A 24,509-nucleotide genomic window follows, 5' to 3' on the forward strand; every position below is an offset into this window, starting at 1 on the left:
GGGATGGGGATGGGGATGGGGACAGGGATGGGGATGGGGATGGGGATGGGGATGGGGATGGGGAAGGATGCGCAGAGAGCGATGCGTGCGCCGCGGTGTCTTCCAGAGCACAGGGACCGCTTCGCCTCTGCTCCGTTAGGCGGCACCGGAGAGCTACACCGGCAGCGGCTCCGCGCGGCCCCGCCTCGTAGTTCTGAGCGCTCGAAGTAAGAAAGCTCCATTTCTTTCTGAAGAAAACAGGAAGAGGTGGAGGAAATATTTTTTTGAACGTGCCTTCTCTTTATGAAGATTAAGCATAGTCTCACCTAGGAGAGATCGGGCTCTCTGTTTTCTATGGAACAGTAACCCTGCTCCAGCTTTCCGCAGGGACGGCCGAGCTTTGCGCTCCCGTTGCCCAGTGACGGCTGGGAGCTGCACCAGTGCACGCAGCCCCAGTCTTCTTCTTCAGCCCTTGTGCTTATTTTTGAGACAATTTGATTCTGTGCGTTTGACTGAAATTCAGATCGTTTCAGGGGAGCCCAATCTGTGTTTCAGCTTGTTGGTTCTTCTCCAAGTAATAAATGAATGCAGTTAAATTTGGATTGATCACTCTGACGTTTTTAGCTGCCCTGGAGGAAGAGCTGCTCTCTCTGGGAGCCCCAGGAGTATGAACATGTGCCAAGATCTTGAATGTGAATGAGAGAGAAGTCAGTATCTAAAGAACACGAGCAAAAGGACAAGAAATGCGGTCACTGCCCTTTTACAGGAGTCTTTCAAATAGGAATGAGTTTGGATGAGCACACAGAGGTGCCACTGAGAGTCAGCAGCGCCAAGAGCAGTGTAACCCAGGCTGCCTCTGACAGGGTCCTGCTCACCTTCACGCCGTGAGCTGTCCCACCAAATCAAGCAAAGCAGGGGAGATGGGCAGCGTTTGAAGCTGGAGAAGTAATGGCTGGGCTGGGCTGGAGTGCTCAGCGCCTTGCAGGACCAACCCCTTCTTGAAGAGGGCAGTTCCTAGCTTCGAGGTGTAGCTCACCTGCGTGAGTGGGATGGAGTCCCGGACCTTCCCTTAATAAAAGCGGTAAAAATCTCTGGCACCGCATGAGTTAAAGAGAAGAAATAAAACCCAGACTAGCCAGCAACAAAGGCAACCGTTCGCAAACACATCTCGAATTGTCAAAAGGTCTTCCCCTGTGGTGGACGATCAGAAGAGATCGCCCTTCTCTCGGTGACAGGAAAAGCCACACGCAGCGCAGCTGAGAATTGCGGATCTGGGAAGCGGACAAAAGACGCGCGGTGCCCGCGGAGCTCTGCAGCCGCACCCCGCTGCCAACTCGCTCAGCGCCGATCCCGGCGCCGCACCCGCTCTGCCCGCAGCCCCGCGCTCGGCCGGGCTTGGCCCCAGCCCCCGCCCCAGCCCCCCCAGCTCTCCTGCCAGAGGCGGGGACCGCCCAGCGCATCCCAGCGCATCCTCTCGCGGCACCACTCGCCTCCTCGCAGCTGCAGCTCCGCGCTGCCGCCCCGTCTCGCTCGCCGCTTCCTTCCCTCCCGCGAGGTAAGCGCTTTCTTTCGCTTTGTCTCTGGGACTTCTGGCGGGTCTGCATCAGCCCCGCATTGATCTGTGTCCCCCGCGATCTTCCCTTGATTTCTGTACGGTGTCCCCGGGCAGTTCTGCAGCTTGGAATATTTTCTTTTTTTCAGGCAATAACTTGGTCACTTTCTGCAGCAGGGAAGTTGCATGGCCATGCTGCAAGGTGAAGGGCTGCAACAGGGCAAGAAACAAAGATGACACTGAGCAATGCCTGCTTTCCTCCTCCAAACTTCCCTGTAGCTATATAAGAGTTCCAAATAATCTTTAGTTTCTGTGGGACAGAGATGTCAGTACAAAAGTAATAGTATATCACCCTGTTGTAATGTTACTGTCCAGTTCCATCTGTTCAACAGAAGAGCAGCACCCCATCAGTTTGGCAATGGAGTGGCGAGAGAAATGATTCCTGGCTCCCCATGAGTGGTCCTCTTCTGAGGAAGCTCAGTAGTTGCCTGTCCGTGGTAGCTCTGACTGAACGGATCCGGCTGCTCTCTGATGGATGGAGCTGCTGCAGCTCTGCCTGCAGAGCCACGAGTGGTCCAGCTGAGAACAAAGTTAACATGAAGGCATTAATAAAAACAATGATTTTAATCATTTTGTAAATTTGCATTGTGAAGCAGGAGAAGATTTATCGTTACTGTTCGCTGGGTAGCTCTTATAAAGATACAAATCCTAGTAACTATTATACAGACTGGCTTAGCTCTAAGGAATACCCGCTGTGCTTCCCCAAGCTTTTGGATCAAGGTATTTTCAAAAATAAATTAAGCTACAGACTCCTGTACAAGGAAACCTCCCAGGGCAGATGACCTTGGTGCCACCGATGAGATCACTGATGTAGAAGCATCTGTGTGCAGAAATGACCTGTGGCTATTGTCTCTGAGGTGTATTTTTACTCTGAAGCGTAAGTTCTGGAGCTTGGAAAGGTGTGCTTGTGTTCCTGTTTGATCCATTTGAGGGGTATCACGAACATCTGCTGCTTCATTTGTTTTATTGTTTGTTCACGTTTCAGAGGAGATGTCAAGAATTCACCTTCTTTAAAAATCGCTTTTTGGAGGGGGAGGGGGGTTCAGAACTGTGAGCTTCCCTGCTCTTTGCTACGAATTGCGAGTGCTGCGTGAGCCACAGCAGCAGGACAGGCGGGCTGCATTTGGCTTTGTAAAACGCCTCAGTGAGAGCACCCTGTGAGCTGTGTCTGCTTTGTTCCAGATGCCTCCAGGAGTGCTGGGAGACCTCTCAGCTCCATCTGACTTAGGGAGGGCAGATCCTGCTGCATGCAGCCACCCAGCTGAGCCGCAGTTGGATTCCCAGGACTGCAATACTGGGGATGGATTTTGCATCCCTGCAGAGCAGTGTAGGAACAACCATGAGTATAGGGGTAGCTATAAATTTTGGACCAGCTTCAGCACTTGCCTTAAGGTCACTGGCCTGACCCAGGGCACGAGGCTGGAGCTGAGCTCCTGGCTGAGCAGTGGAGGTGAAGCTGAACTTCTCTGGAGAGGAGCTGAGAGCTGGTGTGTGGAACCCACGGCAGTCATTGTTCCCTGGACGGTGCAAATAATTGTCTTTCCTCCAACATTTTTTCCGATGATCTCTCCCTTTGTGTTTCAATAGCATGATTTTGTTACTATCAGGCAAAAAAGTGAAGCTGCTCAGTAGCTGTGTTTCCAGAGTACGTCTGAGAAAAATGAATAAGCTGCATTGCACCCTGCTATGTTCAATGAAAATGTGAATGTCCTGGGAAGCACTCCGGGTTGGACAAAGTCCAGATTGTGCTGCATTGCTGCTCCTTCATTTCAATCTTTTACAGGCTTCATACTTACAAGAAGAAATAAATGCTGTGTACTTCACAGGGATGTCTGTAACAAAACAAGTGTATAAGGAGCCCTCACATGTAAATGCTTTAAAAACAAAAGCTGCTATTGTGCCCACATAAGATTGTAAAAGCAGTCTCGAATGTCACTGAGCTACACAGAACCATGTGCTCCAGTATACACACGTCTGGGAGAGAATTGGGTAATTAAAACCTGTGCTGTTTAAATCAAAAATGGACACTTTTGAGTTTCCTATATAGTTCTTAAAACTTTGTGCGACCTTCTTGGTCCAAAATTCCTTTCTGATTTTATGTAGCCAAGTCATTTATTTTGTGTACTGACCTCCCTAGGATTAGTCATGCTTTATCATCTCTAAATTGGTCATAACACCACTGGGGCTACAAAACACGGAGCATTAGATGATGCGGCAAACATAAGCCAGACCCTCAGGCCGCTGCCCTGTTGGTCTCCGTACTTCAGTTCACTCAGTGGGCAGCAGTTCTGGTCAAGGTGGCAAAGTTACATTGCTCCCGAGTTTCTCTACTTAGCTTCACCATGATGTGCTTTTTTCTGATACTCAGTTTTGTCTCCAAAGCTCTCAATGTTCAGCAAGATATGTATGGGCTGCCAAGTGTTTCTCAAACCTCAGCAGTGACACACTTTGCCTCCTGTCTTCCCCAGGATGCACCAGCAGAGCACTGCGCTGCAGGTCCACTGGCAGTGACCCATGGGATGACACGGCCCTGCACACACTGGGCTCACGGCAGCAACGTCACGGAGAGCAGTGGGAGAGGTCTGGGCAGGAGGCAGCATGGGAGCAAACACCTCCAGCAAGTCACTGCCCTTCGATGAGAACGAAGAGGGTAAGAGCTCTGCGCAGTTGGCGTCTGGAATGGCAAAGTTCAACTACAAATAGAATATCCTGAGGGCAGCATGGCCAAGAGTTGCTGCCAGCCCCGGGGCACCTCGGTTAGCACTGCAGTGTCAGGGTTTGCAGCAGCCCCGAGCCTTTGCGCCGGCTGTCAGTGGCTGTCGGTGGCCCCTGAGCTGGGCACAGGATGACGGCTCTCGGGGTGGAGGGCTTTCGAGATGCCCCAGGACACTGCCAGGCAGTTTGAGAGCAGGGAAGGAACTGCTGTTCTGCAGGCAAGGAAGGTTTGTTCAGAGACCACAGCCCAAGGAGTGGGATGAGGAATGGCGGAAGAGCTCTGGCGATGCATGTCCTTCCTTTCTTCAGGCTTGGTGGAGAACCACCTGCAGAGCTGGCCTGGCAGCCTGGGACAGGAGGAGCATTCTGAGAGCAGCCATGCAGGCTGGGGTTGCTGCGCTGCCAAATGGTAGAAATAGCATGAAAAGACCATTCCATAAATACAGTTCCTGCTGCATCAGTGAGCTCTTTAACTTCCACATGGGCTTTCCCATGAGTACAATAATAAAGTGCATATGTAATACAAATACAAATAAAATACAAACAAAAGATGAGAACTTAGATGACTCATAAACTATTCTTCCACAGAGAAGAATGCCAATCAAATATTAAATGATCTTGAATTGTTAAAAATGAACAGTAAAAATTCTTTCCAAGTGAAATTCTCAGTTTGTTTCAGCGCTTCATGGAAAATGTGTGATGTTTATCGGGCCCAGCAAAATGCTGAGTGCTACACATGCTGGGGAAGGGCAGTCAGGGCAGATCTGATCAGGATTTCTTTGTGCTGAAGTTTACTGGCACAGTTCATAGAGACATGAGGGAGGAAAAAAATCAGCATTGTGAGACCTTCCTGGAGATCTTATTCCTGGTGCATCCAATGTTAAATACCGGCATCTTCTTTTATAAATAACTGCTTGTGCTAACTTGGATTACCGACACTTCTCACTTTCCTGATCACCTTCCTTGGGGTGATGTGTCCTGGCTGTGAGACTGTAACAAATCGGATTTCCATTGCCTGGTTGCTCTGCTGAGCCCTGTCAGGGTTCAAGACGCTTCGTGCCCCATCAGCTTCTATGGCTGAGAAATAAATGTGCCCTGGAGCGATATCGTGACCTGTGCAGGGCGCTGTCCTTTGGATGTGCCTCTGCAGATGGGCTGGAAAGAAAAGTCTGTTAAACACCAAGTTTTAAACAACCCCCACGTCTCCAAAATCAGCAGGAAGATGCTGGAGTACCCCTCAGGTTTTTTCAGCTTTTATGGAGAAGCAGCAGAAATACCATAACCTCATCAAACTGCTGCTCAGCCAATTTGCTTTTGAATGTTTGCTCTTTCTTGCAGTCACCTTCGACCACTTTGAGATACTGCGAGCGATTGGGAAGGGCAGCTTTGGAAAAGTAAGTACTGTGTGAGCTAATCAGCACTGGGACAGCTGGAAACAACAGAGAAAGGGGCAAATTAGAGAGGCTTTAACGAGAGCAAAGAGAAAAAAAACACTGCATTGTCAGGGACATCTGACCTGAGTGTCAGCTCATCAAGTTGGTCATCAAATGATATTACAGGAGATTAACATGAAATAGAGATAAATCAATTGACCTGAATTTTCTGTGCTTCTGGATAAACATTTTCTAAGTTTCCGCAGCAGAACACTGAATATCACCATGCATATTTGATAAAGGGCTACACCCAACATAAAAGGCTTGGCAATTTCTTTTAAGGGAGCGCTTGTCTGTGAAACACAGTGTTTTATTAAGCATCACATTGCCGTCACATGTCAGTTTTATTTTTATTGTTATGAAATTTCATGTTTTCAGATGTTAACAGAAATTTCAAAGGTCATTTGCCTTTTCATGAGGGCACACAGATGCCAGAACTGAGGTATGCCTTTGTACAGAGTGAGACAAAGACTCAGTGTGTGGAAAAACAAAAAATGTTGATTGAAACCTTGCATATTCTCTTAAACTGTCATGGAAAGAAATCTGGAGAGAGAAAGGAGGAAAAAAACCTAAATATTTGGTTTTGCACTCTCGCAAACTCAGTTTTTCATCGATATGTTCCTTCCCCTCACCTTCCCACAGCAAAAACTGTCCTCTGGGAGAAAATGGGATGAGGCATTCACTGGCGATACCCAGAGCTGCAGAGCAGCACATGGAGCTGGGACTTGGCCATGGGGCTTTGTGACAGACACCAGGAGGATGCTCTGGTGGCCATGTGTCACTCGGATCGATTTGCTGACAAATCATTCCTGATGCATCACTTTGTTTACTCACTTAGGTCTGTGTTGTACAAAAGAATGATACCAAGAAGATGTATGCCATGAAATATATGAATAAGCAGAAGTGTGTGGAGCGTAATGAAGTGAGGAATGTCTTTAAGGAGTTGCAGATCATGCAGGGCCTGGAACACCCCTTCCTGGTTAATCTCTGGTAAGGAATTTCTCCTTTCCTCACTGCTAAGTCTATGTTGTTAGCTATAAAAACCTCTGAGACCATGTTTATACCATGTTAGGTACTCATTCCAAGATGAAGAAGATATGTTCATGGTTGTAGACTTGCTGCTGGGAGGGGACCTGCGTTACCACCTCCAGCAAAACGTGCGATTCCAGGAAGGCACCGTGAAACTGTTCATCTGTGAGCTGGTGCTGGCCCTCGACTACCTCCAGAGCAGACACATCATCCACAGGTCAGCTGGGGACTCCATAGGTGGGTGGAAGTTCATGGGTTGCAGAAGGGACTGACTTTCTCCTCATTGATATGATGGGACAAGCAGAACCTTAAGAGCTAAAGAAAATCCCCCACGTACATTTGCTTTTCAGAGAAAAGCTTTTCACGTACTCTTGCAGGGCAGATGTACTCATTTCCTATTTGTGATGTATTAAGTGATGCAGACCTCAGAGGTCCAAGACTTTTGGCATAGCATTGGCTAAGTGGGGTGTCAGCAGGGAGAGAGCCACAAGGGGTTTAAAAAGAGGGTGAGAGCAGCAAATTATCACATTTATAATCCCAGAAAGAGCATTCTTGTGAGGTGTGAAAATAAAACATGGCACAGATTTAGGATTGACATGATCTTAGTGGTTAGCAAGAGAAGGAATGCACAATTCAAAGGCTGATGAACACTCACTTCTGTCGAGTGTCATGCACCTGCCATTCCTGATACATGAAAGCAGAAAGGTTGCCTCCACGCTCCCGTGGGCCCACCTCAGTTGCAGAGAACTCCAGTGGACCAAAAAGATTTTGTTCTTTTGGTGTGAGACAGGCTTCCTTACAAATAGCTGCCAGTTTCCCAGAGTCTTATTTTTCATCCCTCTTGGATTGTTTGTATGAGTTCTTCTTTGTTTGTATGAATACCTGCATAGATTTCTGCCCCATGATACCTTGACCTTGGCAAGCAGCCGGCACCCTGCTCCACTCCAGCCATGGGCACTACATGCAGCAGGGAGACAGCGGGCACAGAGCTGCGCCTCCACCCCACACCTGCTTGAGTCACCTAATAATGGATGAGCATGAATTAAACATTGTGGAGTGCACACTGAGCTGCCTTTGTCCTGGGCAGCCAGGAGCAAATCTTTGTGCTGCAGGCTTGGTCTAAACAAACCGAGTGGGACATGGGTACAAAGGAAGCACAAGGAAATCTTCTCTACCAGAAATGCATTGTAATCAGTGGCATTTCTGGGGCCTGTGGGCAAGAAGAGCTGCATCATTTATGATCTAAGAAAAAAGTTTGTATGGGAAACAAACTGCACCTCAAATTGGTGAGAGGTGACTGGGAAGTGATGGTCCCCATTCTGTGCAACCCTGGCACCCGCTCCAGATAGACAGGGAAGAGTCTGGGGGAAAAGCTGCTGGGATTTCTCAGTGATTCTTTGCAAATGTAGGTGGGATTGCAGGGGAACACTCTAAAGCTGTCTTGCTCCCAGGCTGGGAAAAGAGCTCAGAGCCGTTGCAGGCATGTGGGAATGGCATGTTGGTGCCAAACTGCTGAGCTGGCACCTGGGGCATTGCACCTGGGCTTGAGAGCAGGGGTGGAGTGCACACATGGCTGCTGTTGTCCAAGGACAGGTCCCCAAAGGCTGAGTCTGATCTGCAAGGTGTATTTCAAGCAACTGTACGTGATTACAGTACACTGGTTCCACAGAATGTATAGTGAGCTGCAAAACTGGCAAGTGGTTTAATTAACACTGTACCTCAGTGGAAGAGTATTAGGTAAAGCGACTCATCTGAGGAGCACAACACCTGTAATTGGGAATATCAGGAGAGATGCAAACAACCGTTCACTTTGCCTGAACAGCGCTGCGTGGAGACAGCAGAGTGATGGCTTGAGTTATTTCCCTCCACACACAGAAAGGTGGGAAATGGTTGTTCACCTTTTCAGGCTAGGAAAGAGGAGGTCTGTGCTCACAGCCCAGCAGAAGCAGTTTGGATGGGGACCGAAAGCTGCTACATGGTAATTAGATATATTGTGTTTCCTGGGTTACAGATGGCCAGGTGAAGTCAAACTTCACCTCTTGCAGTTGTAAATTCTGAAAGCTGCTCTGTCCTCACTGTGCCCCCAGGCCTGGGGAGCACCAGCACTCCGAGGGCATCGCTGGGCTGTCCCTGCTCCACGCCTCTGCTGGCCCCGCGGTGCCCGGGACTGCGCTGGCTCAGTGTGAGAGCAGATGACGGGCACTGGTGTAATTAGGTCATTAAAAGCAGGTAATATCTTGTAAAGCGATTCAGGCAGCGTATCAGGTGTACATCTTCTCCCTTCAATGGAACGCATTTTATTACAGCATTGCTATAGGGGCTTGTTGTTGTTTTGTTCAGGAACAAAGCCTGCAGGAACGAACCAGTTTGTTTCTAGAACACGGATACTGAAGTGCTCACGGAAGGGGTCAGCTCTGCCGAGCACCTGCAGTTTCCTCTAATCGAAGTAAATGCCATTTACTCTTTCCAGTCTGTGCACCTCTTAGCAACAGACAAAGAAACCAGGCTGCATTTCCTCTGACTAAAAGTGGGGTTCTCTGCAGCTCCCACACAGATGGATGGATTCTTGTTAAAGTCATTTCTTCCATTTGCTCCCTTGCAGGGATGGGGCTGTTTTCATAATTTATTGTTGCATCCGTTGTCACTTCGTGCTGTAGAGCACGAAGGGTATTTTGTTCATCCCTTTTTTTTCTCCTCAGTTTGTATTTTTCTTTTCCAACCTTCGATGTCCCTCATGTTTTGTGCTGTTACCCCAAGAGTGAGATATTTGTTAATGTACCCACAACTGGTAACTGATACGCATCAGATGCAGAGTGGTGATGAATTTCCCCGCTGTGTTAATTTTTCACTAGCCTGGAGGAAAAAAGTGGATAAGGAGCAGCATGGATGACTTTTATCCTTCTGAAGAAAATGAAAGCATTAATAAATAAAATCCCAAACAAAGCATCAGAACATCTGCTCTACTTTCCGTAGGGTCTGCATATTAAAGGCTGAAGGTAGAAATTTGGCAAGCATTTAAATGAGTGTAATTCTGACTTTTTCATTTTTACTCCTGTAATAAGAAGCACGCTTCTCTTGAGAGCCTTCCTGTGCATGCACCTTTTGTCCCTCACTGCAGAAACGCCTCTTGGAAGCACAGAAACACTTCCCTTGTTCTGCTGCTCTGCTGTCCCACCTGCTGCTGAATGGCTCCAGTGATGCCATAAGGACAAGAGCAACAATTGATGCCACTTGTTTACTCCAACATTTGATTTTTACTGGGTAAATGGGGAACAGCTTCCAGGAGAGTACTGTATTGAGATGGAATATGAAGTAAAGAAAAAGGTGAAAAGAAGCTTTGATGCTGTGGCTGGAGTAGCCAGGTGCTGCTGGCCCTGACAGCCACACCTCTACCCCCAGTTCTGCTTTTGTTGCTTGACGACTTGTTCTCTTGTGCTGAAATCAAACGCTGCAGAAACATCAGAGCTGAAGAATTCCAGCAAAGATCTTTCTGAGGCGTAATTCCCTCTACAGCGTGGGTACTCAGAAAGCTCCCACAGCCTTGTTTCACGCCATGTCCCCAGCTTAATGGCTGTTTCCTTCTCTTTTTCTTAGGGACATCAAGCCTGACAACATCTTGCTGGATGAGCATGGTAAGTGCCACTTGCCCTGTGGTCACACCCATATAAAAGCAGGGACAGAAGTAGTAAATCTGCGCTGAGGTTTAGGTGCTCACAGCTTTCCTCACTTCGTGCTGCTTTCTTTTTCGGTCCCCAATCAGTTTGGAGCAGGGTTGCCGTTCTGTGCTTGGGATGATGGCTTTTGCTTTTAGAGCAGCAGCACTGTGTGTATTTGGGGCACTGTGCAGCCCACATTGCTGGGTACTTCCTAAGGGGTATATAGGTGTTTAATCAACTCCTCCTCAGAATGATTCAGTGACATTTCTGGAGGTCATTAGTAGGTCAGATGTATTCTGTACTGCTTGGACTCAGTTTCCAAACAATCCTCATTTGAAAGCCTCCGCAGCTGCTTACAATATACTCAAAACATAATAATCTGAACACAAATGTAAGCACAGTTGCAGTTGGATGTAACCTACTCTCATAAACAGAATGTGTTACAGATGCACAGAACATCTTCATTCAGGAAATTTCTTCTTCCTTGAGCATTTATCTTTGTGAGGAATCTCTGAAGAGGACTTGGATGTATTATATATATTGTTATACATTTTCCTAACTGCAGTCTTGTTCTATCACTAAATACATTTATTTTTGTCCTGGCAAAGTCACCCCAGTGAAGAGCTGTTCTGACATTGATTAGCTTTTAAGTCATTAAAAACAATATTAGTATTTTAATATTTTCTGAAAATCCGTACAGCTGTCTTGTTGTGAGAAATCTCCATTAGCAGCTCCAATAAAGCCATTTCCAGAGAAAGTGCCAGCAGAGCAAGGCATATCCGAGTGCATTATCATCACAATGGTTTTAGCACTGATGCTGACACTCCTGAAGAATCGCCGTGGTTCTCATGCACAACCAGGCTCCCCTGCATCCGAGCCCAGGCTCCCAGTTTGCCCACGACCTCTGCTTTCAGAGCACCAGCTTGTTGTTTATGGAGGAGCTGCAGCACGGCAAGCACTGGGTCAGCACTGCCCAGCCCAGCCATGCAGTGCCCACACAGGGGCAGATGCCCAGGGCCACTCCCCAAGCACTGTTGTGACTCCAGGCACTGTGGGACCACAGGAATGTAGGTCAGCATCCTGCCAGAGAGGGAAGGCATGGGAGGAAGGCACTGTGCAACTCCGCTGCTTCATCTGCCCCACAGCACGTCACCTACAGGCTCCCATTACATGTCACCTGCAGACCTCCATTATGACTGCAATTTAGGACGATTTTTGAGCCTGTTTTCTACCACTGTGGTGTTTTAAGTGTCTGTTGCAGAGGTTGCAGAGTTATTTCCTGTGAATGTGCCCTTGGATTCAGTGTCCTTATAACTGACTTCTATTTGTTTTCTTCCTGGATCTTCATCCAAAGTTGCATCCTCTTGTGCGCATAGAAAGCTGTATGGGGGAACAGATTTTTCTGTCCCTTGTGCACATGTTATTCGGGCACGTTTATCTCCATTTAGCCTCACAGATTCTGCTTGTTCACTTTCCTTATGGAACAAAGCTGAAGAACCTAATTCCCTCTCCTGTTCCTTCACCAGGCATTCAGGACTGTTATCAGGAAATGCATGCTGTTTACTAACCACGGTTCTCATCATACTCTTCACTGAGAACAGTCCCCTCCAAACCTGAGGCACCTGGAAGCCTTCAGCAGTGTGACTGCAGCCTTTTGCCCCAATTCTCCCCATGTTCCCAGCTCAGCCCTTCAATCCTCTTCCAGCAGTAATGTGCCACCTTCTGTTGTCACCTCTCACCCTCCTGTAGTTAGGTGCAGAAAGGCAGTTTTGCCTGTTACAAAGCTCAGTGCCTCTTCGGTGCTGATGCCTGGTGGGACGGAGGAGCCCCTGGCACATCTCTGGCTATGTGTAAAAGCCTGGTTCAGATTGCTGATGGAGCAATGCCGTGCATCACCTGCTGCAAATTGTCACCAACATATCTGATGAGCTTAATATTCTTTCAAATGTAATTTTATCTGAATTCACAGAAGCCTTAGTTTTTCTTCCCCTTCCTCCTCCAGAGGTGCTCTACGAAGGTAAAGGTAAAGGCATTATGTAGTAACCTAAGTGCTGGATTTAATAGCAAACTTCTCTGCCTAACACAGAGCACAAAGTTCTCCTCTGCCTGCAGTACTCATAGGGAAGAGCTGCACTCTCAGGAGAACCCAAAATTTGATTTGGAAGTGCCACTTTCCAGCAGACGAGATTTGGGGAATGACACACACTCAGAGCGCACGCTCTGGCTGTGCTGCTCAGAAACCAGCTGCAATTGGAGATGCTGAGCAATTAGGAGAGCACAAGCCACTCCAAGTTTGACCTGAAATTTCCACAGAGGCACACAGTGCTCTCCTCCTGTCCACCAGCAGCTATGTCTGCTCAACCTGTCCACTCCGCCCTGTAAAGCTGCAGTTCAACCACACGACATCCTGCCACGTCCCACCACGCAGAGCCTCCCTCCTGCTGTCCGTGCCATCGTTTGATATGTTCCCAAGCGGGCTCATTTAAAAACTTGTGATTTGTTTGAAGTGAATCACTGAAAGGATGCATCCAGAGAAGGGCACGTTTATGCTTGGAATATCAAATTCTTAATAAATCTGATTCACATTTATCAAAACAGCTCCCCACAAAGTGGAATGAGAGAGATGAAAGAAAACAGAATACAAGGACATAGAGGACATCTCAAGACAAGAAAGTCCTATATCATCCTTTTAAGCACTCCCCAGCGATCTGATTGCAGTTCGTTTGTAGGAAGGGGAGAAGCAGGGACCTGACTGATGTTGTTGCTGCCAGTGCTGTGCAAGGAGGGACGTGCTCCAAACTCGCAGCATGCAAGAGACGTGCTCTGCCATCTCACCTGTGGTCTTCCAGCAGTTCACATGGCTCACAGGAGGAACTCTGGATTCCTTCCTTCCTTCAGAATGGAGCCTAGAAGCACCACAGCTCTGTTAAGTGGAACTAATAGCCCACAGAGCATACAGCAAAGAAAGGTCAGACCCAAGTAATAGGGCCACTGGGAGGTGGGCTGTCCTGTGAGCAGCGCGTGCCTTTTGCTGAATCCGATGGAATATGAAGTTGCTGAAACACTGGACAACAATTTCATGGGCAGGGGCCAGAGGACGTGTTCATCTTTGCCAGTTGCTGATATGGAGTTGGAAGTTCAGTGGCTGAGGAATGATCCCAGGCCCAGTGGCACCACGGGTTGCCCATCTGTCCTGCACACACCCATTTTGTGCTCTGACCATGGCTAATTTGGGATGGGGGAGAGAGAGTTCCTACACTTCATACGCTGTGTGCCTGTGGCTGGAAAGCCATGCACAGGAACATGGATGTGATGCAGGATTTTTTAAGCTGAGATCACAAACTGTACTTCTGTGCCCTCATTTTTTCCAGCTAGATCAGATATTTGCAGCAGGCAAATTTGGTCACCGCTTGTACATAACAGATTTATATGCAAATGTAAGGATTGGCTTAAATATTTCATGGCATCCAGAGAAGACAGCACATGTTCACTGCCAAAGCACCAACTTCTAGCCATAAGGACAATCATATTCTACTTTAACTCATGAAATAAAGCAGCAGTGAATTTCCAGCTGCTGAAATTCACCTCTGAATGAATGTTGTCCCAGCATCTCCCTCAGTAAGAGCCACTTCCATTTGATCCCTGTGGTCAGAGGAAACAACAGCAATTCAGCCACCCCCTATTATCATGGGAGGGTGATGAGTCTGCAAAACAACATAACAACATTCCATGGTTTTAGTAACGAGTCCAGCTCTGTCAGAGACGAACAAGTTCATTGCCTTAAGAGAAAATGCACGAGGCCAGGAAGAAGTCTGGCAGCATTTCATCAGAAGAATTAGGCCAGGCTAACCCCTAAGGCTCAAAGAAATTCACTTCAGGGAAGTCAGCCCTGTATTGATTACCTGCACTGCTGTACTGGATGGGTCTGCTCACTGATAGGAGTTCAGGGAATAAGGAGTAATAAATTAAGTGCCGTCCAGAAAAGAAAATCGCCAACAAGCCAAGCGGAGACGTTTCCATTCTCATCCCTGAGAATCACATTCAACTTCACATTTCCTTTTCAGTTTGCAGGCAGTAGCTGCACATGTTGCAGCAGTGATAGCAGAAACCATCCCTAACACATCAGGAGATTTTCATGATATCTGAATTCCTCGTTCAAGGACCTTATTTTCCAAAATACTTTGTTCCATTCTAGAGATAACCTCTGAGGAGGAAAATGAGAGAAATGCTCAGTTTCTGGGATTACCAAAGGGAGGTAGCTAGAAAGCACTGCTCAGCATGCTTGGAAGCACCGGGAAATCCTTGCTGAAAGCAAACACCACTGAAATGAGCTTACACCACAAGTCACAGTCATAAGGATGGAAATCAACGCACACCAGCTACTTTAAGAACTCCAATATTTTTTGCTCCCCAGGGGATAAATAAGGGTTATTTCCTTAACAAGATACAGCTGTAAGCAGCCTACGAGAGAAATGTTTTCTGTCAGTTCTGGCATAAGGAAATTTTCGCATGGAAACTACTTTCCACAGGATATTTTACTTTGAGTTTCTGATGGAAGGTTATTTCTTGTGTGAAATTAAAGCAAGTCTGTTTACACTTTAATCTCTGTCTTCCAGGACACGTGCACATCACCGACTTCAACATTGCCACAATGCTGACTAAAGAAACACAGGTGACTACCATTGCTGGCACAAAGCCATACATGGGTAAGAACCAATGAATAATGAATAATGTATGCTCCTGAATTGCCATTTTCCAGATCTGAATTGATAGCCATGGAAAAAAACCACCAGTAAAACACCCCAGTTACCCACTACACAAGCACAGCTGTTAGAGCAGAACACCACTGAGGTACCTGGGAGAAATCAGGGCTGGAGCATGCAGGAAACAAATCACAGAGAAAAGCCCCAGGTGAATGCTAACGGAGCTCAGGTGGAAACATCACACAGAGAAGTCTTTGCATTAGGGAAAGCAGGAGCATGACGCTTCTGAGTGAAACAAAAGCACTCAGAAGTCTTTCTATATGGCTAACAATACAAGAAAATTCTCACAAAGTAATGCTGTCTCTCAGACCTCAGCACTAAGCCCTCTACACAGCTCATGCAGAGATAGGGCCCTGGGGGGGCGGGGGCCCAGGGGGCTCCTCCTCATCAGGACCAGCTCAACACCGCCTGGTGCAATCACTGTAAAGAGGAACAGCTGCACAAAAGGAAAGCACTGCTCTTTGGTTTTACTTTATTTAGACCAGTTCTTTCTACCCATCTTGCACAAAAAAAAAAAAAAAAAAAAAAAAAATCACTCTAGTATTTTATTCCCTTAATTTCAGAAGGGAAATGAATTGGCTGAGAAAGAGCATTCCAGCCCCTACCCACTCCCTATCACTGACTTCCCCTAGAAGGCTGTGGCTCTCAGGTTTTGCTCAGTTAAAATGTGCCTTCCCTTGCCACAGGTGCATCTGGCACCATGCTTACATATACTACATATGTTTACTGTATATTAAAGTTCCTAAAGAGCTGCTTTTATCCACTGTGTGACTGCATTTAGTCCCTACCAGATGGAAGTACTTTAAATAAGAGCAAAGATACGAGTAGGATGCAAACAGCTTTCCAATGCAGAGACCTGGGAGCACTGGAGAGCTGAGGCTTTCTGAGGGGAGCAAGAGGACATTGAGGCCAATGTTATGCCTAAATTCCATGGACTAGGGACATTTCTTACTCTGGAGCACATTTACTATGTGATGATGGGCAAGTCCTGTGTCACAAAATAGCAGTCATTCTTCTGGAACTTGACATCAATCAAGTTCTGCAACCATTCACTGATTCTGTGATTAGGAACAGAAATCACTGATAGCCTCATTTCATGAGTAGGCAGAGCAAGGCCAGAGGATACACATGCTAGTAACAGGATCAAGATTTCAAGATGTGCCTGCTTGCAGAGCAGGCCAATATCTGGGTTAATAGGCATGCTGTGAGCTGTGTCAAATGCCAGCCCTGTCATGGAGCACAGCACAAGGAAGCAGAGCAGGGTATAGCACAGGACCAGCAGGTGCTCATGACCTGCTGACAGATCAGGAACAGTGCAGGTCATGGTGTGGAGCCAGGGCAGTTTGTACACAATGTTTGGTGCTCCCCCTGCTCCAAGGTTCTACAGCAGTGCATTGTTCTGCTCTGAGACAGCAGCTGCAGAGCCTGACAAAAACCAAAACATGAACTGCTGCAAGGAAGCCCCTGCTGATTTGTGTAGCTCCCTGTGTCCCTTGGTAAGGGGCCAATGGACCAGCCATGTACTGTTGTTCTGAAGGAAAAACAGAGATGGGTGCGTAACTCTATACTGTGATGTAAAGTACAGCAATAGTAGAGGGGTGGCAAAGTCTTTGGCTACAGCAAGGGAGAACAAGCCCAAATGCAGCAGCCATAAACACAGAAACAAAGGAAAAAAGCTGCTTACCTTTGGAAGGCCTCAGGTAGGCAGACATCTCTAGCAAGATCCCTTCACCTCCATCACCAACCCTTCCATGAGTACTGGGAAGGGGTGGATCCTGGCTCCAGCCCTTTCTGTCACTCAGGTACATTGCATGCACCTGAGCTCCCTTGGGCTGGCCCTGCCTTCCCCCCAGGTGCTCCATCACTGTTCCAAGCTGTGACTTAGCATTTCTGCTACAGGATGATATGCTGATTTGTGTCCTGGGATGCTTTCTGTGTCACTGGATCAAGCATTCTGTGCTGTTGATTTCCACTCAAGATTACAACAAGCTGAATGATCTCTTTTCTGTGTTTCACAGCACCTGAGATGTTTAACTCCACAAAACCCACTGGCTATTCCTTTGCTGTGGACTGGTGGTCACTGGGAATCACTGCCTACGAGCTGCTCAGAGCCCGGGTACGGAGCACACAGCACTGATGCCTCTGTCCCTCTCTTTCCTTAAGCATGCTGCTAGAAGGGCTGATGTTTTATAACAGGGAAGAAAGTTCCGAGACAGATTTAAGGCCCTACAGCATAGGCAGCAGAAACCAAATCTTCATCAGAGCTTCTGTGATCACAGCTATGAGCAGTGAGAAACCACTGCCATTCAGAAGAACACATCACTGCAGCTCCTTGCTGCGTCCAAGGGTTTCTCAGTTGGCACAGGCAATGCAAAGAGAGTAGATGAATTCATCTGACAAATGAGTGAGAAATCCTGAAGGCTGGGCTGTAACTTAGTTGACTCCAAGCCTCTAAAAAAGGAAAATTTAAAACAACAACAAAGCGTGCTTCTTTTGCAATAAGGCGGAGAGGTTTGAGCAAAAGCAAGCCAGAGCATGCAGATTATTATTTCATCAAAATTCATGGCTGTCCTGTCAGTGTTCTGCTTCTGACTCAGGGGAGGTTGGGGCCTTGAGGGCAGTTGATTGGAGCAGTGTTTTGGAAGCATTGTGTAAAAAGTTCAATACAGTTTTTTAAATTACATTCTTCTAAGCTAAAGGTGATTGAAAACCTTGAGAGGCTGGAAAGCTTCCTTTGGTAAAGGCACACAAAACACCCTCAAAGAAACACTGCAACCGATCTTTGCAGAAAGCCTAAAAAGATTTCTGACAAAAAGATGAAGAACAGAGTGTGAGCGATCAAGATAGGGCACTCCAAGGGGACGTGGTAGTCTGAACTGACGGGTAACTGTAAAAATATTAAGATAATTTTGAATTTTCTACTTGTAAATTTAAATGAATCGCAGGGCTGTCTGCCGCACTGATTTTTTGACTCGATGGCAGCAGTAGACGTGTCGGGAAGGACTCGGCACCGCGGCGAGCAATGGCAGCTCCGCTCCGCGCGGCGGTGCGAGGACCTCGAGCTCCCCCTGGTGTCTGCGTGCGGTAGCTCCGTGCGCGCCGTTGCCTCTCGCCACTTGTCCGTGTTATTTAAGTGCATTTTTTTAGCAGCTCCCCCCCCCCACACACACACACTGTAGAAATCTGGGAGTTAAAAATCTTTCCCAGCAGCGACACTCTTCCTTTGCACGTAGTTTTCTCCCAGCAAAGCAGTGAGGGTGCTCCAAGCAGGAGCTGGCTGCAGAGGTGCCAGACCCAGGAGCTCAGCTCGGGGTCCCTGAGCACCCCGCTCCCGGGCAGCCCCAGCACAGGACGAGCAGCCTGCGCTGCCGGGCCTGCGGCTCTCGACCTTTCTTGGGGCAGTGTTTTTCCATGAGGTGTGAAAAATCCTGCTCCTTTTCCCTACCGTCACATCCAATAAGAGCAAAGAACTGAAAACAGAGAGATGTCTTACAGGAACGCTGGGAACATTGGCAAGGCTGAGGAAGCAAAAACTGGATCCTGAGTGCTGGCTCCTATCTGTCATCCAGCTCTTATTGCTGCCCTTGCTGGCATGATTACTGCATTTATTTCAGCTGAGCTCAGGACCCAACAGGCAGAGATTTCGGTGGAGGGGAGGGGGAATGTGCAAGGAGATTTTGTTTGGAGCTGCCTTGCTCTGAAAAGATTTCTGAAGGAGCTGAAAAAAAAGATAACACTAAAATGCTTTCCTTGTTGCACTTTTCACAGAGGCCATATCATATTCGCTCCAACACTTCCACAAATGAAATTGCTCATGTATTTAAGACAGCTACAGTAATGTACCCTGCTGCTTGGTCTGAGGAAATGGTGTCGCTGATCAAAAAGGTGAGGGTGCTGTGGAACGGAGCATGTCGGAGCTGGGAGCTCGCTGCAGCCCACTGAGCCTTGCACTGCATCTGTAGTCAGATGTGGGGATTCGTTGAAAACCATATCCAGCCTCAGTGCTGGTGACCTTCAGATGGTACTGTATGACAAAGATCCAGCTTTTAATGTTAGAGCTGCTCTAATGTAATAATCAGCTAGCAGTTCTGCTTCCTGAGCTAATGGTGATGGCGTTCACGTTGGCAGCCGTGGCTGCTGCTAATGGATCTCTCCTAAGGATGCAGTGTTCGCTTCCAGGGTTTCTCCTGTCACTTTGTCTCTCCGGAGTGATGTAACTTAGTACTGATACATATGTCCACAAATTTGACTAAAAACTTGCATAAACATTTTGATTTATGATTTTTTTCCCCAATAATGAAGAGTTATGCAAAAATTGCTCATAGTATTGAAATCTTTTGATTCCATGAAGTTATGCAATTTCACTTGATGGGGATGGGAGAGCAGGACTGTAGGAGAGGCTGAGCGGGTGCAGCAGTCTCATTCTGACCTCTTCCATTTCACTCTTGCTACAGTTGCTTGAGACAAATCCTGAGAAGCGTTTTTCTCAGCTGAAAGATATCCAGGACTTCCCATATCTGTCAGATGTAAACTGGAATGCTGTTCTCCAGAAGAGGATAATGCCAGAATTCATTCCTACGGTAAGGCAGTGTGAAGTTTGAAGGGTTCTTAATGTGTCACGTACCTGTAACACCCTGCAGCCTGCCCTTGTGCACCACTTCAGAGTGGGAATATCTCACACATTTCCACAAAAATATCAGGTGCCCTTAGGCACAGGGGAGAAGACTGGAGAGAGCATAATTTTCACTTTCTGGTGAATGTAATAAAGATAAATGGGTGGTGACTGCAAAGAATGGGTGCCCAAAGGCGATCCACTCTGTTTACAACAATCTCAAAATTTCTGGATACAGACTTGGTTTTACATTCCCATGAGCATCATTGGCATGGCAGATGAAATAGATGATGGCATTGCTTTTGAGCCATCCTGCACTGAGCCACCTTCTTTAGCAGCCCTGTTTAGGAGCAGCTCTCCTAATGCAAAAAAATTAATGAGCAGATACAGGCTTATTAGCAGCCTAGAGATCACCGTCCATTATATAACTGTTTCTTCCTGAAATGACTCTCCCTAACAAGTCCATTGTTCATAGAAAAAGAACAAATATGGTAGATTCGGGTTTCTGATTCTTTTTTAATCAAAATAAAGCAGCACAGAGGTAACACAACCCTCTCTGAAAATAATCCAAGGACTGTTCTGTGCAGTGCTGCTCCAACTGCTTTTCACTTGCAACCAAACAAGTGATGAGCTAAACTGTGAGTATTTAACTGCATGTATTTCCTCCCCGTCAGTGGTTTTCTCTGCAGTGGAGGTATGTGTATTGCTTTAAAACTCATTTTGCAAGATTCTGTATGGCCTCTCAAGAGAGGCTGTCACTTCGAAGCAACCGATGGGTTAAATATAAGTAGTAAGCATAAAAGGAGCAAGTGTGTTTTCAAATGATGCAAACGTACCTTGACAGTGTTCCCCCAGCCGAGGGAACTGCTAAAATAAGTCAGATGTGCAGCAGGTGTTCTGGCTATGTGTGCAGTTCTAATTAGTTCATTTTTCACAAACTCAGTTCCCAGATGCAGTCCAGATTATGACAGCCCCTTCAAGACTGGCACTGACACTTAAGGCAACCTTTCTGTCCCCTCCAGAAAGGAAGACTGAACTGTGACCCAACCTTTGAACTCGAAGAGATGATCCTAGAGTCCAAACCTCTTCATAAGAAAAAGAAACGCTTGGCTAAGAAGGAGAAAGACACCACCAAAAGCAGTTCCTCACAGGTAAGAGCAAGCAGGTACACGCATGTGGTGAAGGAAGTCTTTGATTCTGCATGAAGCTGACTGTCACTGAGCAATGCCACAGCAACCTGTTCAAATAGACTGTCTCTTTTCCTTTTGGCCAGCTTTATTCCCACGAGCCCCCGCATCCCTCACCCAGCTGCACTCCTCACAGTGCATCAACCAACACACAATATTGCTTTTCTAAATCTCCAGTTAGGCTGTTTTTGTTTCATGTTAGCATAAACCTTTCTATTTCATTTCCTCTGAAACATCCTCTAGAAAGAGAAGAGGGGAATGGTAACTTGTAAATATTTACAATAAGAGTTTCTAAGTTGCAAAACACTCCAGAAGCACTGCGCAGTTTTCATGGTGCTGGAGAGCCTCTTTTTGGGTAGGAACTCTTTCTTTGGTTCTGTCTCAGATGCTGCAAAAACATATAACATTTCCAAGGCCAATGGCAACCTGAGAAGAGTCTGTGCTTTGAACATGCAAGCTAGGATCAGAGGGAAAGCTTAGCAAAGTCCTGAATTTGAAATACTCTCCTACACAGGAATTTATCTAAAAATTCCTACTGGCTTCAATAGTGCCAGAATTTCCTGTGTAGATCATGAGGAGCTCTTTGGCTTTAGTAAAACTTTATTGTTTTCCATCCCCCTTAATTGTTCACTATTGAACATTTCTTTAATAAAGTTATTTAAAAGTCAGGTGCGTTTTTGAGCATCTTCAATACTTGAAGACAGACTGGGCTCTCAGGGCTTGACCCTGCGTAGGGTTTGGCTCTGTCATGCATTCCCAGCCTGCAGCCTCCTCCACTGGCACTGGAGCCATATGCTTGTTTTCCATCCCAACGGCAAGAGCCTGGTTAAATTGCAGTGTTGAGACAAGAGCCATATCAGTTTGGGAGTACAACTCTGTGCAGTTAGCACAAGCAACCCAAGCCTGAATGGCTTCTTTCACGTGGACCTTCCACAAAATGTAGCATGATATAGTTCCTGAGCTGTTGCCTCACTCTTGCACTGTGCAGGTGCTCTTGGGGTATGCCTGAGGCCTGGAAGGTTTTGCTGTGTGAGCAGTTTTATGCTTCTGCAGTCTGAGCTTTTTCTGCAATGGAAAAATCCCTGTGGAAACCCAACATATAATTTGGAGCCTGTACACCTGCTGAGTTCTATGTGAGGAGAGTTGTAATGCCATTCTCCCAACTGCAGTGCCGGTGTTGCTCTGTACCTAAAGATATTGCTGTATCTCCTCAAAAATGCCCTTGCAAAATCTTTTTGTGTCAACTGTGAATTTATTCAATTTTTTCCTCGTCTTCTTCTATTCAAATGTGAAAGTCCTGCCATCTTCAAAAGCACCTAGAGACGCTCCAGAGGGACTTCATTGTTTTCAACAGAGAAAAGTAAGTACCGATAAAAAGGCAGCATACCAGATGCTGGCACAGAGCAAAAGCTTTTGGCCGATGAGCAGGGATGGGCAGCAACATTGCTCCTGTGGGTTTGAGGCTGGGCTGGCGCCAGGTCCATAATGACCCTGCTGTGGCCAGGTCTCCGGGGCCAGCTGCCCAAGCAGAAAGGAGGTGCCCCAAGCAGCTGGGCTGGGGCGGGCAGCAGGGAAGGGGCAGCCTGCAGGCATCCTCAGGCCCGCCAGCAGCTCGACCTCCTGTTCTGCCCTAGGGTGAGACACCAGCACAATGAGATCCAGCAGCACACAGCTCTGGCCAAGTGCAGAGGCGTGCACAAGGATGGCCAGAACAACAACCTCTGAGAGCCACAGCCCCGGCAGCAGGAGGCTCTGGAGCTGCCCCTACAGCTTGCCACCGTTCGATAGAAACAGCCCATGACTTTGTCTTTCGTGGCAGCAGGAATGTGCTCATGTGAGAAGGGTGAGCTGCTCAGCACTCCTCCATTGGGGTTGGCCAGTCAGTATCACAGCCTCAGGGCTGAGAGCCAGGCACCCACCTGCAGGAACACCACCAGCACTTGTCATGGTACAAGCTGCAGCTGTGAGCCCTGGGTCTTTGTGCCAGGACTCTTGCATGGGTCCATACATGGAGCTGATTTCTCCAGGTGGAAGACACTGCTCTGACCTGTGATGCCTTCACTGGCACGCAGCGGTGGCCTTCACTTACAGAGATCTGCAAACAGAGCTGGCAGCAAGCTTCCTCCCTAGCTGGGCAAGGGCAGAAAGGTTCCCATCCATGCCCCCTCTCTCCTCGCTGCTTCCAGAGCTGCCTGGCGCAGTGCTGGGCAGGCACACAGATCGATGGGGAAGTGACATGGTGACAGCCAAGTACCGTTGAATGAGCAGCATCCCAGAACTTCTCCAGGCCATCTTGAAAAACCATTTACAATCACATTTAACTGCTGCAAATTTCTGAATCTGATGGGGTCATGGCTTCCAACATCAGAAGTAAATTTGAATGCATACTTTTCATCTCTTTGCTGTTGTCTTTACACTTGATTTAAGCAGCAACAGCTGTTCCTGGTGCAGGCTTTGCCAACAGTGAGATTGGCCAAAGCATCTCTATTACAGTAATGCTAGGAATTATGCTATTATTTAAATGCTTTTGCAGACCAGACCTTTCACCTCCTTACTTGACATTTTTCCTAATCTCAACAATATAATAAACATGTGATGAACTGTCTGTCTCTCATTTGCCCAAAGGTGTTCTTGTATCCTCTGTGCCTTCCTGTCTCACTCTTCTGGCTAAATCTGATTAATTCAAAAAAATCTGAATAAAACAGACAGCAAATGAAAGACTCCTTCCTGGGTAATTAAAAGCCACTGTTTCTTCTGAGGTCACTTGCAGTGCAGGGCAGAATAGGTGTTCTCCTTTCTAGAGGCAGCTAGGACTTTACTGGAGTTTAAATCTGCTTTTCTCCTGGCTTGAAGACTTTCAGACCCCCTCTGGAGCTGTGGATTTGGTCCTATTCTGACACAGAAGAAGAATCAGATTGTGTGCAGTGGATGCCCCAGTGGTCTTCACAGCTGCCTTGGATAGGCTGATGCGTGAAAAAGCCATCTCCCATTGATCAGAGTGGGTTAGCTTCAGGAAATGTATGGTTTATGCATGTGCACAAAAAAGCCTCCATCCCAGCGGCTGCTGGGAGAAGAGCTCCTCTGTTCCCCTTGAGCATGCAGCAGCCACATGCATCCTATGCAGCCCAGACTGCAAGCCCTCTATGTGTCATGTCAGGGCTGCAGTGCTGTGCAGCATGCCCCAGTTACCTCTGCACAGCTGGCCAGAATCCCATGGGTGCCTGCACCGCTGTGCCACCACCTTCATCTTCCAGCTGTGCCCATGGCTTTGTTCTATTTGCTGGGGTCAGGCTCTCAGCATGGCTGCTGCACAGGGTGCATGCAAGGCTGGAGGAAAGTGGCATTACTGCATGCTTCTAGCATGGAAACAAGCAACCAGAAAGCATGACTCTTTTTTTGTCTGGGGAGCTGCAAAGCTGCAGCAGAATTAGTTCATGGTAGATCATTTCTTTGCCCAGTCCTAAATTGGGTCTGGGAGGGCAGGTTAAAGCCAGGCTGTGACAGCAGCCATACCTGTCACCCA

At 47.4% G+C, this 24,509-nt stretch overlaps 1 protein-coding gene and 1 long non-coding RNA gene across 3 annotated transcripts; one reads left to right on the top strand and one right to left on the bottom strand.

Annotated features, from left to right (window-relative positions):
- On the top strand, window positions 1,431–23,587 carry STK32A (serine/threonine kinase 32A). Its single transcript, XM_021410818.1, has 13 exons — window positions 1,431–1,534; window positions 4,060–4,241; window positions 5,645–5,700; window positions 6,578–6,729; window positions 6,812–6,985; window positions 10,363–10,400; window positions 15,041–15,130; window positions 17,206–17,303; window positions 18,956–19,072; window positions 19,642–19,767; window positions 20,822–20,950; window positions 22,282–22,346; window positions 22,621–23,587. Exons 2-13 carry the CDS (start codon window positions 4,190–4,192, stop codon window positions 22,709–22,711), a joined length of 1,188 nt encoding a protein of 395 aa, XP_021266493.1. The 5' UTR covers window positions 1,431–1,534; window positions 4,060–4,189; the 3' UTR covers window positions 22,712–23,587.
- Window positions 11,069–17,008, bottom strand: LOC110405483. Of its 2 annotated transcripts, none has more exons than XR_002442910.1 (2): window positions 16,872–17,008; window positions 11,069–14,128 (listed from the first exon to the last, which is right to left on the bottom strand). It is a non-coding gene; the product is annotated as an uncharacterized LOC110405483 (long non-coding RNA). The 2 variants fall into 2 exon arrangements; XR_002442911.1 differs by having other exon boundaries at window positions 11,069–14,628.

The sequence above is a fragment of the Numida meleagris genome, chromosome 12 (assembly GCF_002078875.1).
Source record: "Numida meleagris isolate 19003 breed g44 Domestic line chromosome 12, NumMel1.0, whole genome shotgun sequence".
NCBI lineage: Eukaryota > Metazoa > Chordata > Aves > Galliformes > Numididae > Numida > Numida meleagris.

Bases quoted from the DNA above. Each gene is read 5' to 3' on its own strand.
- STK32A (XM_021410818.1), top strand. From the start codon at position 4,190: ATGGGAGCAAACACCTCCAGCAAGTCACTGCCCTTCGATGAGAACGAA. The intron at 5,701-6,577 runs GTAAGTACTGTG...TTACTCACTTAG, and splicing joins GGAAGGGCAGCTTTGGAAAA to GTCTGTGTTGTACAAAAGAA. The intron at 17,304-18,955 runs GTACGGAGCACA...CACTTTTCACAG, and splicing joins ACGAGCTGCTCAGAGCCCGG to AGGCCATATCATATTCGCTC.